Consider the following 17,897-nt stretch of genomic DNA (forward strand, 5'->3'; position numbering starts at 1 on the left):
ATTTGCGCCAGGCCGGTATTCTATATTTTTTTATTCCGTATTTGCCGACTTGTGGCACGACCAGGCTCTAGGCTTTTTTTTAAGACGCCGCTTTCATGGATTAGATGGCGAGGAGGAGCCTAAATAAACCTCCGACACTTTGGTAGGAATTCCGGAGTCGACCTCCGTCGCACTCGAACCCACAAGCCTGGGAAAAATCGAGTACCTGAGCGATTCGATTCTGAATCACGTATTATGCTTCGAGTGGAAGATTCGAGTATCACTCATTATGACGTCACAACAGAAATGATACGTCAAATTTCAAATATGTAGCTTTTATGCCACCACAAAGAATATAGTGAGTGTTATCCATCACAATCCTATTAAAGTTGCTTTGGTATTTTTTTGACCTTACCGATTTCGTTGCGCTTTGTGACAATGTTTTAGGATGATCACGACCTCGAAGATGTGCTGTTATATCCAGTAAAGTTCGTATTTTGCGGTACGGCCAATCAAGATGTCAATGCTTCTATAGTAGAAAATTATATCGAAACTATAATTCTCGTTGATAAATTAACCTTCAGTAGCGAGAAGCGTATCATCTCAGTACTGGAAAAAATCATCGTCTTTCACTACTCGACTCGAATCATTAAAATTAATACTCGAATCATTGTGCGCAGTTCTACGCCACAACCCACTGGTGCTGCAGCTGTGGATTATACCACTACGCTATCTCGCCCCCCAATGGTAACTTAAAATACATTACCCGGCCTACGGTAGCATAAGAAACATTTCGAACCGCTAGATCAGTTGTTCTTATCCCTGTCTCCAGCGCCCCCCAGGGGCGATTTGGATTTTGAAGGGGGCGGAAACGCTCAGTTGGCGAAATGGGGGGCGCTGGGCTCAGGGGAGCGGTATAGGGGCGCTGAAGAAAAATGGCCTCGCAGTAGATGGTGTACTAAGGACATTTGATTATACAGGAGAACACTCATTGCAAACTTTCATTCGACAAAATCTGTTAAAGCACCAAGTTTTTCGTTGCGCTCATCGCGAAATATCCACCGACCATGTTTCCATGAATGCAGTGTTTTTTTTAATTCATGTGAAAAGAATTTGGCGTACTTTTGGCTAGCCAATTCCCCGCTATAACCCTCCCGCCACGCTAGCTACTCCAAGTCGTTTCGACACCTTCCTATCTTGTTGTTGTATCGCAGTTTTGTGCTGTTTTGAAATGAGGAAAATATTGATACACTGATAGTTATACTGATAGCTCGGGTCCTTTTCCTCAAAATGTTTTGAACTAGTTATTTTATCCCGCAGCGCACTGCGAGTCGAAATCGAGAAGGCCCTGTAGGCTACTGTACAACTTTTGAGAGTGATTCCCTTTGTAAATTAAAGATGTTTTGAAGCTTTTTGGCCGAAATAATTAACTAAATATGCTTGTATTTAAGAGCTACGAAACTAAATCGTCAAAATATTTCTTCATCGTATCATAAAGGATGATACTTCTAGTGTTGCTAGCTGGCTACCCCCATTCATGTTAAAGTTAAGAGCTTGGTGCAGGACTAAATTTATTGTGAGCAAATATCTACCCCATTCTGAGTTGATTTAGTATAGTCACACAGAGCAATAAAACAGAACCCAATACAATTAACTTCCCCGTATTGCCAATCGCAGAGGAGGATTCATGACTTGTACATCGATCTCGAACCAAATTTTATGAGCCCGTAGGCCTTACCCGATGACTGTTATAACAACCTGGATTTCATCCCGAAAATAGCACATACCATTATAATGTTAATTATTCAAGTGGTCTAATAGTGAAGTCCCAACCAGAAAGCGGACTTCGACCACTTACCCATTGTTTTTACTACAGTCCTTAAAATAGGGGGGCGCCAGACTTGGGCAATTTTTGAAAGGGGGCGCTGGAGAAAAATGGTTAAGAACCACTGCGCTAGATTACGCTGCTGTCAATCATCGAATGTATGGAATCAGGATGCGCCTGCGCCGCGTCATGTGCAAATAAATATCGATTCGCGTCAAAAGATTTCTCGGCAAGTCAATATATCTCCGAAACGATGCGTGTTTGTAGTTAGCGCGGCTGGTGGCACTTCAAACACTTATTCCAAAGTAGCTATCGCTATCGGGGTATGGTTTACCAACACGGAAAATACGAATGTTCGTAAACTTGTTTTACCGAAATCTGGTCGGGCAGAAATCAAAATTGAGGCAACTGTATAACAATGTATGACGGTATGGAGCACTTCACCTAGGCCAAGGTGGGTGTCTGATTTCAAAGACTATACTCCAGGTCGTTTCGACACCTTTCCTATCGTTTCATTGTATCGCAGTTTTGTGGTGTTTTGAAATGATGAAAATATTAATAAACTGATACTGATACCGAATACAATTTGAGATATCACAGTAATATGATCGCCCCATACTGGACCCTCAAGAGCTGTTAAGTGTAGGGGCAAGCATACATTGCGCCGTCCAACACTCTGAACATGGCATCCATATATAGATTACGTAATGGCCGATGGTATAGTAACTATAAGGGAATGCGCGTACCGATTTAAACTCATCTATTTTGGAATCAACTCATGTACTTCGAATTTTTGTAAATCCCGAAGTTAATTATTGATGGGAGACATGGTCTGTAAACATGTTGCGTGAATGAGTCCAAGGAAAACGAAGATAGATTAACGACTAAGTATTACACGTTATACTTGAAAGAAAAACACTCCCCTCTAGTGATTTCGTACATCGGTCTCATTGGCGCGATCCATGTCTCGTGCCATTGATTCAACGCTATGGCGTAAATTCCAGGCATACCTGGAACATCACCACCCACTTTGAAACATTCGAAAAAATGCATACGCCGCTAATCCAAAATCAAAGAGGCAAGGACAACTTTATTCCGGGGTATTAGATAAAATCTGTGAACGGAGACAGCTTTGACATATATGAAACGGTCGGTCCTGTATCTATTTAAGTTTAAGTTAAGTGGGCTGAAGGTCCATCTAGCAGAAATTGATCAAATTTCATTTGAACTCACTGCGTAGGTCAAGAGTATTTGCTATTCGGTCAATACATATTGAAGCAACCTCCCTCCGAGTTTTATCCAAGAATCGCGTTTAAGCTGTACGTGCTTTGCGGGATTATGTTGGGTTGAGACTTGACTATATCGGTACAATAATTATGAAACAGATGCTGCCTTGTGATAGAGTGAACAGTGAACTGAACACTTTTTACCCCGATGTCTACGCTTTCTGCATTCTACCATGGAATCAAGAGATTTTTATTTGGATCCATTTCCATTTTTTCATTTCAACACGACATCGGTGTTTGGGTTTCTGAATGCGAAAACTTGGACTATATCCGATTTTTGGTCAGCATTTGAGAAGTGCTTAGTATGATCAGATATGCACTTGATGGAATGCGGCGATATGATCGACAGGCAGTGCTGACACACTGATAAGTCATAGGATTGAGATGCGCAAATGGCCGTATGAACCAAGTCAACCGCCGCGAGTTGAAATTGATGTAGCCGCACAACGAACAGTCGCGATCCGCGCACCCGCACGCTTGTTGCAAAGATCGCAGCTCTTTGCGTCACTGTTTCGACATACCAACGCTTAGCAGTCATAAAGATCATTCTACTCCATTCGTGATGACGCACGCCGCATGTCGCGCAAACAGCGAGTAATAACAGTCGCATATCCCCCGGGATTTACCAGCTGCCTCGGCGTCCCGCGAAAGCCACTCAAATCCACCAAGTCACATTGCGTGAGATAAAATACTGCGTGCTTCACGTGACGGGAACTGCAAGTAGAATTCCTGATGCTTGTTTGTGGTTTCTGAATCACTGTGGTCGGGATAATTCCATCTTATCTTGTAGTGAGAGGAATCAAGGATCAGCGATTGCTGATAAGAGCATTCGCGTTCATTTGCATCGGAGTGTTACGGATTTAATTAAGGTTGTTTCATAGCATGAAGCAGGTGAGTCAACAAGTGGAGCGGCCCATCTAGCAGAATTATTTGAAAACAACTTGTAGATCAACGGTTGCGTTTACGGAACAACACCGGGGAGTTGTTGACAAGGCCCGACTCGTGTTGGTGGCAATTGGTAGGCTACTTATGGTAGGCTTGGTGGCAATGGCTGGCGGTTAATTCTAACTACCGTTAATGATAAGGAACTATACGAGTCGCTAATAGTGGAGGAAAGACGTGGAGCTAGTAGAACTACAGAGGGGAAAAATAGTTTCAAGACGAGAATTGCATTCTTCAGTTGCTATTGGTGTTTAACCTAAGGCCTCTCAACATAGCTGTTTTTCGCTGCATCCAGCCAGTAGCTCGGAATCCAATCATTGCGTACTAGAAAGTATATGTAGCATAATTCACGTAGCCCATAAGCCAGACTGTTTGGCGTATATACGTGTCACATTAGCCGATTAGCGCAAAAGCTCTCTCTCTCTGCCTGTAGTAGCTTTGCCAGAAGCGTTGACACCCGATAAGCTATAGAACGCAATTAGCGAGTCGGGTTTGTTTGCTTTGTGTTATTACTGGTGCCTACTATGGTCAGGTCAATGGTCATGGTCATTTTCATCAGGCAAATTTTCTGCATTTTTAACAAGTAGCTGCCGACTTGTAGCACGGCCCACTTCTAGGCTTTTATAAGACATCGCTTACGCTTACACGGATGATATGGCGAGAGCAAGTCGTGTATATCTATTATCTACATTCCGATAACCCGTGTTTAGCTCGAGACACAGCGCGCAAAGCGATAGGCCTGCAACACCTTGGGAAAAGGGGAAGTAATTAGTGAGAGTGGAAACACACCATCTCACCTATTTTGGATCTCAATGCCATGACTTCACCAAGGAAACGTTCCGTTGCACCGTGGCGCCATTGGGCATTGTTGCCCCCTTGTAAACGTACGTTTCGGACATATCCTATTTCAAATTATAAATAACACAACTAATAACTGTTGCCATTATAAATCCACCCATATACACAGCCCTGGTAACCATAAATCATTCATTGAGCTGTTGCCTTAAAAGTCCATCTGAATGACTATGACTATTGTACGGAGTATGGTTAACAGTTTTGTAGTGCAGCGTCTGCCGCATTGCTGGTATAATTTCTGACGTTAACTCTCCTGCAGAAATCTACAATTGATAACGTCATTCATAGGAGACCGCTATGGTAAAGAGAAACGGCATGACAGTTCAGATATAAATATGCAAATGCATCAATAATTCAGTGGTCTATATTGGAAAATATCTATGGTAAATATGATATTAGTTCTGGGGAAATCTTCGTTTCGATATTATGCGACACGAAGAGTTGTGAACAGATAATTTCGGGGTCAAATGACGGGAATATGTGCCGTGTTTAAAACCAGAACCTAAATCAAAGTTATACCACGGTATAAATCGAGTACAACATATTAATCGAAATTATGCATGCACGTAAGAATGGTATGCACGTGGTCACATGATTTATGACCACGATATAATTCTGAGTTGGGCCTTTTTTCGTATACCATCCTTTTCGGCCATTTGGGTCTGAATACACATTTTTTTCGCTAATGCGTAATCTTAATGACAGAAAATGATCCGTGCAGTTTGCATCACTCCCAATATTTATTTCTATTTCGGGCAATGGTTTCTCTGCGGGAATCAGAACGGCTTTCAAAATATTTACGCAGTACGCAGTGTCATCTCTGAACATCGGTATTTCTCAATACTGCATGCATATGGCCGTATTTAAACAAAATTTCCAACCCGTCTTACTTGAATGAATGATTCATTGCCTGTAATATCCACAGATTCTTTGTGCGTAATATTTCCGTCTGCTCGCAGTGGAGAATCTTGATTGTGACTGATCTGCTGAGTGGGTATTTTGACAATGTGTTGATAACGTTGTGATGCGCGCATTGTCGAATGCAAATCTACACAGGGAACGTTACTATCAGTTGTCGTTTGTTTCTGTAGTACATCATGAATCTTCCAATGTCTTACCACTGAAACCATGAATTTAAACGTAAGCTGTGCAGTACAGCAGTCTTCGTATTCGTAGTCATTTATATAGCGGGTCTACTAAAGTCGTCTATCGTTCCACTATCTGAGTGCAGTAAAAGGAAAAGTCTAGAGTACTTCGGAATGAATATCAACGTCTTGTCATATATATTTATACTATCTTTAAAACGTTTATCAAATGCATTTAGTCTGCACTGGAAGGAGGTTAGAGAAACCCTCACGAGCACAAATTTGTGGAAGTGGATATTGAAAGTTGTGTATATTAACTACAAAGGACGATTGTGTATGAATCAGGTGGTGTTCTCGAGCGCGTTTCTTTTGTTGTATAGTATATGTACCTTCTTCAAACCCCGTTTGTCTTGTCGGGACAAGAAAGGATACTAATGAGGCGGCAACAAATAAACACTTAATGTGTAGATCTGATGATAATGCGTAAGTGGGTATTGAAGCTGTGTCAAATCGAGTTCGATTTACGTTATTTCCATGACGGCGCTGAATTGAACTGAGAGTAAATTCGATTTTAGCCCATAGTTGTACACATGCGGATTTAGACACGACTTATTATTGGAATGATCTCTGACGATTTAACCGCGGGAATTATGCTAGAAGGCCAAAGCAGTTGCTTCCTGCTCTGTGGTCAACAAACAAGCGCAGAGAAGGAACTGGCGATTGCTCCTTGCCAAGCAAATGCATCATTTTCTTCACTCGTAATAGTTATATAACACTTGCCTTAAGAGAGTTCTTTGTAAACCTGACTTATGAAACAAAATTCTTACACCTGGCACTCTGGAAAAAGGGTAATCACCTATGTCCGATAATTACTCGCATATAGTCCGCCGTCAGATAATTCTTGATTCTGCATCGAGTATTAATTATAATGATTCGAGTCGAGTCGACAGAGACGCCATTTTGTCGGGCACTGAAACTATACGCTCTTCACATGCATCATCAACGACAATTCTTGTTTCGATGCTTTCTTCCGACCCTAAGCGCCTTGAAACCGTATTTAGTTATATCTAGGTCTGCGCAAAATCGAGTATTTGAGTGATTTGATTCAGAACCGAGTATGACGTCATAACAGTACGACAGATCTGGAAAGTTCAGATATGCATATTTTATGCTGCCACAAAGAATATAATGCCAGCTCGACACCACATAAAGGTAATTCAGTATTGTTTCCACAAAGCCTATTTCATTGCACTTGGTGGCAATGCTGAGAGTCAGAGTTGTTAAACAGCTTTTGAGTAAAAGAGCCAAACAGTGTCGAAAAAAGGCCTAAACTGTGTTAAAAAGAGCCAAATTGTTCAATAACGTTGTTAGTAATACATAATAATGTTAACGACGTCAATAAAGTTGCGACGTTACCCATAGACCGTTTGTCAATCACCGGGAATTCCAGATTTTTATTGTTGATACTGTTGTAGGACGCCGAATCCAACTACAATAACTGCTATTATTTCAAGCCTTTTTCAACTGAATATTGAATCGTAAAATAAAACTTTGTGTTATAATATGAGTCTGTATTTATAATTCCTACACAGTCTACATTCTACACCGTAGTGGAAACACTGTACAAGATGAAGATTTGGAATTGTTCTTGCAGATTCTACAAGAACAATTCCAAATCTTCATCTTCTACAGCAGTGGTTCTCCACCTTTTTGTCTTCGCGGACCCCCGGTTGAGAACCACTGTTCTACAGTGTTTCGACTCGAATCTTTGGCACTGGCCTAAACATTCTCAGCTGTGTAAGTTAGTAGCTTTTTTGGTGATGCTTGAAAGTTCTTGCAACACTTGTTTGAAAGCATAAGATTTGCTCTTATCCTGACAGTGGCATCCAGAAGTTGTCTTGGCTGCATGCGTTTTCTTGCTTTCATTTTGTCCAAGTACCAAGGGGGAAACATTCTCTCCACAAGCATTGGCCCATAGCGAAGGTGAAATTCTGCGACAACACTGTCTAAATAATCGTAATAACACTTTTCAGTCTCAATTTTCGAAAGACATTTATTTAGATAGCTATATAGTATGATAATATCTGAAAAGAGCCAACTATTGAAAAAAAGAGACGAGGGGCCGAACTAACTTTTTTGGAGCCAACTGCCTACAAAAAGCCTACATGCCTACATGTCTACGTGTCTACGTGTTTCGTATGCTGCGATAAGGCTATAATCGCGGTTTACAGCCTACCACAGTGGAAAATAGTATCGAAACTATAATTCCTGTTGATAATTTATTTTTAAGGTGAAAGGATTGTACAATTTCAGTACTCATCCCTCGCTACTTGACACGAATCATTAGAACCAATACTCGTTTCAGATTCGAGTACAGTGTTCGAATTATTGTGCTCAGCCCGAATGATGAGCCGAAGTCGATGCATGCCTAAAATGTTGTTCCATCAACGAACAACGGAGACGGTGCTCTCTATTCGTGCTAAACCCTATCCTCATCATGAAAGTGTGACAGATATGCCCAGTATTCAATTACAACGAGGTATGAGGTTTGAGGTATCAAGCTACTTTCGTCGCTAAGCCTTTGCGGATTAAATATGTATGAGATATACACGCATGATCGGAGATTGTTTGACAACCTCGATCCATTCTCAAGTACTAGAATTTATAATAACAAGCGCGCGTTTCAAACATTACCGTCACTTCTCCATCATTGGTTAGCCTGATATCGATCAGGCCTACGCGATACCTAGTTATTTAAGCTGACTGCAGCCGTTCCAACGTGGGTTAGCGTTAGTGAGTGTAGGTGGACACTAGACAGTCATGTCATGTTAAGAGGAGTCGGGTTTGTGTTTAAATTGAAAATGAATCTAAAACACAGCTGTTCAAAAACGAATTCCTTGTGTTTATTGATTTATGTGTTTGTTATCCATGATCACCTGCAGATGAAAATAACATTCTCAAGTACAATATTCCAGTTGTCTGGATACCTGTACGTACACAACATATAGAATGCTTTCAAGGTGCAATCAGTGGTAAAGAAACAATTGTTATTGTTATCGGCCACCTAACTACCGGTTCCGTTCAACCTTATTTCCATTTATTATCTGTACTTTTAAGTCATGAAAGGGGACGGACTTCATTGAACTATTTATTATTATATCAGATATTCTTACTCGGTTCTTTATTTGAACAATTCATTACTTACGATTGTGCCGTAGTATTCACTGACATTACCTGTTAATCAAAAACAGACTTGCCGATATCGCACTCTTACAGATGAGTAGCAGCAATATTAAATACTAACGGTGAATGTCGTGACATCGCAGATAAAGACACATATCAGAGACTAGATATTCCTTGATATGTAGTGGCATTTGACGATTCCCTAGTATGGACTCTTCGCATGTAGCTTTCGTGGTGATTTTGATAACGGCTGCGCTGATATTCATTTTGATTGTTGCAGATGATTTATGTACCTAATGATATCTAGAAGCAAGGAAGATTTGGATGCCTTCACACGTTTTTTCTAAGATGGGAGGCATTTTCTCTGGTTAGTTTCAACTGTTATATCATCACTTCGAGCCCGCGTCATTTCTCCAGAATTAGGACAGACGCGGGTTACTGCACCGACATATTCCCCCGGATTGGGATCCATATTAGCGTTTTATTTCACTGCATTAGCTTAGATTTCAGTACCGAATTTCACATTGTTAATTCATTGTTTTTGCCATAAAACTGTGCTACCTCTCGCTATCTCATGCCTCAGATATATTTGTTCGGTAACAGCCTGCTACGGAACTACTGATTTGACTCGAAACGAACCAAAAGTTGAATACATTCCAGCATCGAGAATGAGAATAAGCACAAGCAGATTCAGTGGGCTTGGTAAGCATTCTGAGGTGGTAAAATTTTATAATAATAATCATTAGGGATCGTGCGAGCCCATGAAACGTTCTGGTTCTTGACAATACGGTCTTTACTGTAAATTTCGCTGCGAATAAAAACCTTTGACGTCACAATACTAATTTCAGAGAGTACATCTCCGTAAGGTTACAAATGCGTACCGGTAGGCTTACGTTACTTAGGAGATAAAGTAGTTCTGCAAAACACGATAACATCAAATAGTCGTTGTGGCATTCGAAAATATGATGGTGTCACAATGAATTCGTCCAAAATCTGGGTAGTGATTTTGAGCTTCGTAAACTCCCTCTGACTACATTTATGTGTGTACCATTGTACCAGTGAAGTCCGGTGAGGTTCATAGCTGGTGAGGCACTGATCCCTGATCCCCCCCACACACACCCACGGAAAGTAACTGATAAATATACACGACTATGTTAATAACACCAGCTGGAGGTAGCAGGTAGGCGAGAGCGTTTTCTCTGCACCCAGTTAGCAGTTGCAATTCTACAATACAGATTTAATTTTTTTCCTCTAGTAAAATATTCAGTTATTTAATGCAGATTGCTCAACGACAAAGACGAAAGATAAAACGAAAAATTATAATGTTTAGGGTCCTAATTTCGGTTTTATATTCTCTGTTGTCCTTTGCTCGTCCGGTCTCATTTTTACGAGATTGAATTCGACACTGTATCAGCAAAACTATTAAATAGTATATGTCATTTACTAACATCAAACTTAAATGGTTGAAACTATCATTCACACTGTGGAAAATGAGAGTTCAATTCATGATCGCGGATGCAGATTTCCTTAGAATATGATTCGCAAATATATAAAACCTACAAGGCTAGCTGATAGAGTTAGCTTCCTGTTTCTTATCACATTAACTATCTTCACACGCAGGCTATCTAGGCTGTTCCTAGGCACCTGATCCGCTTAAGCGGTGTCATACAAAAGTGTAGAAGTGGGCCGTGCTACAAGTCGGCAGATATGCAATCATAATGTAGGATATCGGCCAGTGTAAATGACCACTGCAGTCGAAAAACATCATAAATGCCACAAGCAACAACGATGCAGGCTGTGTAAGTAGCAATTCGGCCTACATGCCACAATTTAAGATAGATGCATGGAGGGAAAAGACATTACAGCTATCCATCAGCAAGGGGATGTATTTGCGCCGCATTACGAATTGGCCGTCGCAACTCCACGATTTATACAACACTGTCGGTTTCCGAAAGCGATAGTGCGTTGCACTGTGCTGCGATTATATCCAATTGTTAGCGAATAGGGAGTGACGCAGATTCGATTGTGCCTCACCTGGCTATTGTTTCTCTGCGCTGTCATTGTACTTAATAAAGTAGAATTTCACATTCCTTGGCGAATTTGAGGGGTTCTGGTGCTCTGGAAATGTTAATATTTTCGAAATCCCTTCGATTTTCGGAATCAGTGAGTCAATCGCATTTGATTGATACCAGTTATTATAAATTCTGAGCTGTTTATGATGAATTACATTGTCGCAGGTGAGGCACGACCCACACGTGCGTCACCTGTGCCTCGCCTCTCCTTTCGCGCTGAAAATTGGCGATGTTGGGTGAAAAAATGTTAAAATTTAGTTATTCATGAACATCGACGGAAAATATCATAATCACTGAAGGTTTTCACAATTTTGTTATACTTGTCCTGACGACAGGCGAGGCACTGCCTCTCTTGCCTTCCCTGACCGCACGTCACTGCATTGTACGTACACGTACATATGTACGTTAGACCAGCAAAGTAAGTCTGGTCGAGATAGGTAGGATAAACTCAATGCTTAGGGCTATAGCTTTTAAGTGCTAGAGTTACCAAATCCACTCACAGTGCCCACTGCCCATATATATGTCGACTGTCGTCATTCTAGGAGTTGATTCCCATCTTTTCACACTATATGACTAGACTAGAGGTCATATTGCGGGTTTGTTGCATTCGTCGAAATATTCTCCTGCATACCATGTTTTCTTAGACAATCCACTTTCTGATCAAATAGTCGACGAGGAAGATATGACATTGAATTTACCACAAGAGGAGCTGCTTTCGCTCCTGCACGCCGCGGACGAAGCCGTCGAGGACGTCCAGGATATTCTGCCAGAAGACATGAACGAAATTGACTTGGGGGATTCGATACCTTCCGATAATGACATGCTGGTTATTTGCTCCGTTATGAAACGATACATCCAGCTCGAAGCAATCTCAGTCAGCACGATTAACCCGCGACAGCTCGAACGGATTATACCGTGGGCAGACCATGAACATATAAAGGTAGGGATACACTCTAAGTATGCGAATATGGCAGTTGTTTGATACGTTGCGTTAGGTCAGAGAAACACTGACTTCTGGTGTTTGCACTCGAAACTTCACATACCCCGCTCTTCGACTCTCATGGGGCTGTATAGCAATTTGTACCGCGGGTCGTCGAAATCGATTACTATTCGGTATTAGGTCTTGTGCCTTTATGAGCTCTTGTTATCGATTTGCTGTCCAGCAAAATGAATTTTCATAACGCTAAAAGCCTACGAAAGTGCTTACGAATGGGTATGATATTACGTCATGGAATGTGTTGTATATAGGCTAGTCGATAACAAAGTGCACTCGCATTGAAAGATATTTTGGCCGAAGCATTAAGAAGGTGGTATGTACTTGGAACACTTGCCAATGACATAATTATTATTCCATTATTACCATGCCTCTATCAATATTGATGTGTCCACATATCCTAAATGAACCACTGCTTGAACTAGATTTTGTTGTTCATATATGGTAAATTTTCTGAAGAGTGGGCATAAATATTCAAATTACCCCTTTCAAACAATCGCACACCACGGGAATTGCATATCTCAGTGCAATGTTTTCTCTGTTGAACGAGCATTAGTTGATCTTTGTTAATTGCAGATAACAATACGAAATTTGAGCATCACTCCAACGGAAGTGGAGTTTCAGAAACTTCTACGAATTTACACAAATTACGAGAGATACCTCAACACTCTTTTAGAAGATTCTTCAATTTCAATATCCCTCTTAAACATGGACTTGACAGTTAGTAGATTCGGACAAGACATTGTGCCGTGGATAACTCAGAACTGCCAAAACTTGGACCACTTCTCTCTCATGATGCCGTCTACATACCTCATTGATTTCGCGGTTATAGTTTCTAATTCCTTAGTCAAGGTGGGTAATCATTTTCATATGACTACTCTTTCGCGAAAATCGTTTCCACGCCACATCTATCAGTGTCGTGAGGTCAGGGGAGGCAAGTGGGGCAGTGCCCGAATGAGTAAAAGAAAATTGTGACACCTTGTATGATTATAACATCAATGATTATGTGTATCTTTCATCGATGCTCATGAATGACTAATTCTGAAATATTTAATTAGTTAATGTGGTGCTATTAAATGCTTGATTGAGCCAGGCGATGGGTTCCTGTTATTGTTTTGTAGTACGCTCACGACATGTGGACTGTTGAGTGAACACTTCGAATTCGACGTATAATGGTACCTGTGTAGTAGTTGGTCTTGCAGCTAGCAGCTCGCCGATAATGCTGCAGTTACCTATTTATCGTTAAAAAATATAGCACGGAAGAAGACGTGATGCAAAGACAGGCCAAGCCTCACCTGTGATAGCGCAAGTCATCAGAAACAGATCAGAATTGTAATAGCTGGTATTGCCGCACTGATTCTGAAAATCTAAATATTAATAACGGAGCAAGCGCGGAACGCCCTCAAAATTGCCAAGGAATATAACGCGCGTTATCGAATTGTGCAGTTGCGATGACCAACATGTAGTGCAGAGCAAATACATTGTCATTCTGATATATATTTTATGCATTTTCCATCCATACCTATACCTTCGATTGGGGATATGTATAGTTACTTCTTGCGTAGCCTGCACGCGAAGAGTGTTATTGTGATAAGAAACAAAACAAATCGCAAACTGAATTAGCTACCATGTTTGGGTCAGTGCCTCACCAACCATGAACCTCACCGTCACCACACGTAACCAATGTGTATGAGGTATAGCAGTCTGATACATCATCTTATTGTGATCGATTCAAATTGATCAATACTACATTTAATCCTCTAATAGCCACCCACCCCAATTTTACAGTATTTAACTGTGTTGCAAGAACTAGATCCGCGACACAAAATCCCATTATTTTGGTTTGTCATCCGATATCCCTTGTACAAGAAGATAAACGCACTAAGAATATGCATGCAGTGTTATGTCAACTTGACCAGGAATAAGATTTTTCATAGAGAAATCTTTTAATGCACAGAATTGTCAAATAAAAATTGGCATGACTAAAGGCCTTTACACGGGAAACTACAAGTGGACTGCTTTCATTTTTTCAGATCAAAAGACTTACACTGTTCGAACAGGTGTGTAGAAAATGTTGGATGTAATACGCGACAAAGATACATGGTGATTGATAATGTTAGTTTACGATGATATACTCAATTCGCGATGGTTCATTTACCATTGGTTTCATCCATGAGTGTTATACACCATAATGCATCATGTTTTGGCAAAGATTTAGGACAATCTGCGGCTATTTGTCTGCTCGTCCGCTCAGACTTCCGGAAATGTGTAGTAATTGTGAATTCAACCTACAGCAATGCAAGCTTCTTATATTAAGATTTTATTAACGTGATAATGTTATATGTTTTACAGATAAAGTTTTGTCGAGAGGTAAGTTTTGATTATACCTTGTAACAAAATAATGCAAAATTTTTAGTCGAGTAAAATTTTTTATGTATTGTGTTTTGCTATTCCAAACTAATCACTAAACTACAAAAATGTTTTCTGCAGTGTCGACTGTCCATAGTCTTCGAGAAATGTCACTATTTCTGATTTCTCGTTTTACCTTAAATTTATCTGTAATAATCCGCATAATTCGTTATTCGACGTAAAAAAGACACTCACAAAAAGAAGTCATATGCGCAAATATTAGGCCATTAGCTATACTTTTTGTCACGTAACCAAGCGATTGTGCTTGTGTCTTGGATATTTTCGATTACCCCCATTAAACTAGCGTATAAGGTCGAGAATTACGGAGAACTTTTCGTTCCACGGTATCCAAAGCAATTTGTATTCGCTAATTTACGGGATTCAATCCCGCACCCCGATGTTAACATAGAAAAACACAACCTATTTCATATAATATCTATGAATTGGAGCATTTGGCCCATTTTCTTCTGTACGAATGCGTGTGAAATCGAAATTATATACCAGACATTCCTTACGTAATCCGACTCCGATGTTATGGCGGAATCACTGAAATACACGGTCCACGGTGCAAACTGCACACCCACGTTTGCGGTGGTAACTCCACGTATGTGATTCGCTATTGTGTCTCCTATTGCGTGAGCGAGCGTAAATGAGGAGTGCATCGTTTTCCATTGTCGCGACTCATATACCCAGCATTTACGTAGCGGATGATCTAACTTCATGTAGAAATGATACGATTGTATCTGTTTATCTACTAGTTTTTCGTGAGGAAACTTGATTCACTTCTATCTCTCTCTCTGTCTCTCAGGAACTGCATGTGTCTGGAGCGCAGGCAATTTGTGGTCTCATACCGAATGTAACGGAGAAATTATTTCTTGATTTTAAAGTCGAAGACCCATTTCTACTTGGGATTATTCAAAGTAAACTCAATTCCCTTCCGCAGACGGTAAGAACACGTGATTTGCATTATAATGAGACCTATTTACTTACGTGTTATGTCGGTCTAATTAGTCTATGATTTCCAACCGCGGCTCTCAAATCCGCATACAGCGCCAAGCTAGCCTTCTTGCGGCTCTGATTGACCTCTGAATATGCCACAAAAATATAATACACAGTTGTTGTTTGCTTCTACGAATAGTTATAGTGAATTTAGGTATATGAATGCTAAAATAGGAGATCTTAGTTAGGCCTATGTCTGAAGCCGCCCATGGCCACTTCTGAAAACGGGAAAAGAGACTTCCTGCAGAATAGGGTCAAACGCATGGATGACTACCCGCCAGACAATGATAAATAGTGAGTTCTGCTGGTCATAGACATTTATAGATCGTCTCTGTGAAGAACAAATTTCAACACAATTTCACTGACTTCAAAGTAACGGCTCATAGTCAAGTATAAATTGCAATATTACCAACATTACACATTGTATAACCCCCCCAGAAAAAACAACAACAACAACAACAACAGCAACTTGTGCATTAAGTGTTGGAGTGTATGAAGAGCTTTCACTATAATATAACCACATAAATAGTATGCTTCAGTAATGGTATGCACTTTCAGTTTATTTCAATGTACATGTATAGCACTCGCCAATCGGCCTATATCAATGCCAATCTATAGAAGTCTATGTTCATGCTTTTGGATTAGCTGGTGAGATCCAGAGGTAGGCTAGCTACCTTTAAACACAATCTGGTAATTCATGGAAAAACGAAATCTTGTTGTTTTTATAAGTAGCGAAATTCTTTTTTGCATTAAAATACTGCTACGATGCGATTTGACAGTTCGACTTCATAAAATCCTCCTGATTAGCCTATGTGGCGTGTAAACGACTAAAATTGTTTCGGCCATGTGTGCTGTGGATTGCGGATTCTTCGTAAAGTAGTCCTAGCAACACCCCTATGATAATCCCGCATTTGCGGTATACCTATTTAGTATATCGTTTATTCTCTATCACATTATACATTGTCTTTGACGAATGAAAATAAGATAATTGCTGATTATCATTATTGTTGACATGATAACAAAAGAACGATCTATATTTCCATCACAGAATCTTGAAATTCAATTCGACCAAATCCCAGGACTTTATCGACTACGCTGGCGGAAACAAATGATCTGCCCCGCGCCTAGAGGTTCCACAAGAAAAATCGACGGATTCTCATCTCCGTCATCATCGACCCGCTGAAGGAGCTCATGCACCGCAAACGGAAAAGCGCATAAATTGGAGTTCGCAGACCACGCGCTACAAACGAGCGAAGTTTGTCGCGGACTTTGGGCATGCAGGAGAGTCGGCACCGAGAGACAAAAGACCGTGGAGAAAGCATCTCGCTTTCGCATCCGGGTGGGCAATGCATCGAAAAAGACAAGACGTGTGCCAAAGCCGACATCACTCTAACACCCTTGTATTTCTGCTTGTAATGCACAAAAAATCCGCACAGTGCGTACAAAAACAGCATGGATAGAGACGCCAATAATATTGGCGAGCTTCATTGACATTGATCTAGTGGGGCGATATGCACCATGGGCATGTTTTGATAAAGCAGACTGTCGGCCGAAGCTTAGAAAGTCTAACTATTCATAACAGATATCCATGATACGTGAATTTTGTTGGGACTTTTTTACACGGTATATTTACTACATATGATTCATAACGCTTTGAAATATCAAAATCTTTCAACTCGAATTTTCCAAGTGTTAGTTGTAAAAGAATAGCAGGAAGTAAGATAGCTGCAAAGACGAGAGCTCCGTTCACTTCCTTGTTGGTCATAGTATGGTATCTGAATATACCAAGTATCTACGTCTGTTCCGCGATTTCACTCGTTTTTACGCAACCAAACTACGTAACATAACACTGAACACATGTTTGAACTTTCCAGGTCAATATTATTGATATAACGTCATGATAAGCGACATACCACATTACTCGACTCCGAAACGAATTACACAGACACTCCATTTTGCCGAGGACTATTTATGATGCGAAGTATTACTCGCCATCACTTCAACGGCCGATTGATGATTACGTTAATTAGGAAATATGCATCGAGTTATCATCTGCGGCTACATTGGACACAGTTGACTATGTCACTGGTCTTGCTCTAGCCAACTTTCGAGCCAATACCACGTAGAAGTGGTGGAAGCTGGTCAATTTATTGTTTCCAATCGGAAATGCGTGATGACTTGGCATGTACTTCTTTTTCGCAATTGGTCCTCCTTTACAGCTTTGAGAGTCAGGCAACTGGGGTTGCGGCAACAGCGTTTTAGAAATAT

At 40.6% G+C, this 17,897-nt stretch overlaps 1 protein-coding gene across 12 annotated transcripts; it reads left to right on the plus strand.

Moving 5' to 3' along the window:
• The first annotated feature begins 3,766 nt into the window (after window positions 1-3,766).
• On the plus strand, window positions 3,767-17,310 carry LOC145449556 (uncharacterized). 12 transcript variants are annotated; one of them, XM_080327940.1, is made up of 9 exons: window positions 3,767-3,981; window positions 9,436-9,522; window positions 9,759-9,857; window positions 11,872-12,167; window positions 12,798-13,073; window positions 14,255-14,281; window positions 14,574-14,591; window positions 15,439-15,576; window positions 16,678-17,310. In XM_080327940.1, the coding sequence occupies exons 2-9, from the start codon at window positions 9,480-9,482 to the stop codon at window positions 16,810-16,812; spliced, it is 1,032 nt and encodes a 343-aa protein (XP_080184066.1). In that variant the 5' UTR covers window positions 3,767-3,981; window positions 9,436-9,479; the 3' UTR covers window positions 16,813-17,310. The 12 variants fall into 12 exon arrangements, 11 of the variants coding, with proteins under 11 accessions (XP_080184066.1, XP_080184074.1, XP_080184076.1 ...); XM_080327948.1 differs by having other exon boundaries at window positions 3,768-3,981; window positions 9,739-9,857; XM_080327944.1 differs by lacking the exon at window positions 3,767-3,981 and adding an exon at window positions 10,776-10,954 and having other exon boundaries at window positions 7,898-9,522; window positions 9,739-9,857.
• Window positions 17,311-17,897: the final 587 nt, after the last annotated feature.

Source organism: Botryllus schlosseri, chromosome 11 (genome assembly GCF_051294905.1).
Source record: "Botryllus schlosseri isolate E-star chromosome 11, Bs_hap1, whole genome shotgun sequence".
NCBI lineage: Eukaryota > Metazoa > Chordata > Ascidiacea > Stolidobranchia > Styelidae > Botryllus > Botryllus schlosseri.

Excerpts from the sequence above, each read along its gene's own strand:
- LOC145449556 (XM_080327940.1), top strand. The coding sequence starts at position 9,480 with ATGCCTTCACACGTTTTTTCTAAGATGGGAGGCATTTTCTCTG. Across the intron at positions 9,523-9,758 it reads GATGGGAGGCATTTTCTCTG|CCTGCTACGGAACTACTGAT; the intron begins GTTAGTTTCAAC and ends GTTCGGTAACAG. Across the intron at positions 12,168-12,797 it reads CAGACCATGAACATATAAAG|ATAACAATACGAAATTTGAG; the intron begins GTAGGGATACAC and ends TGTTAATTGCAG.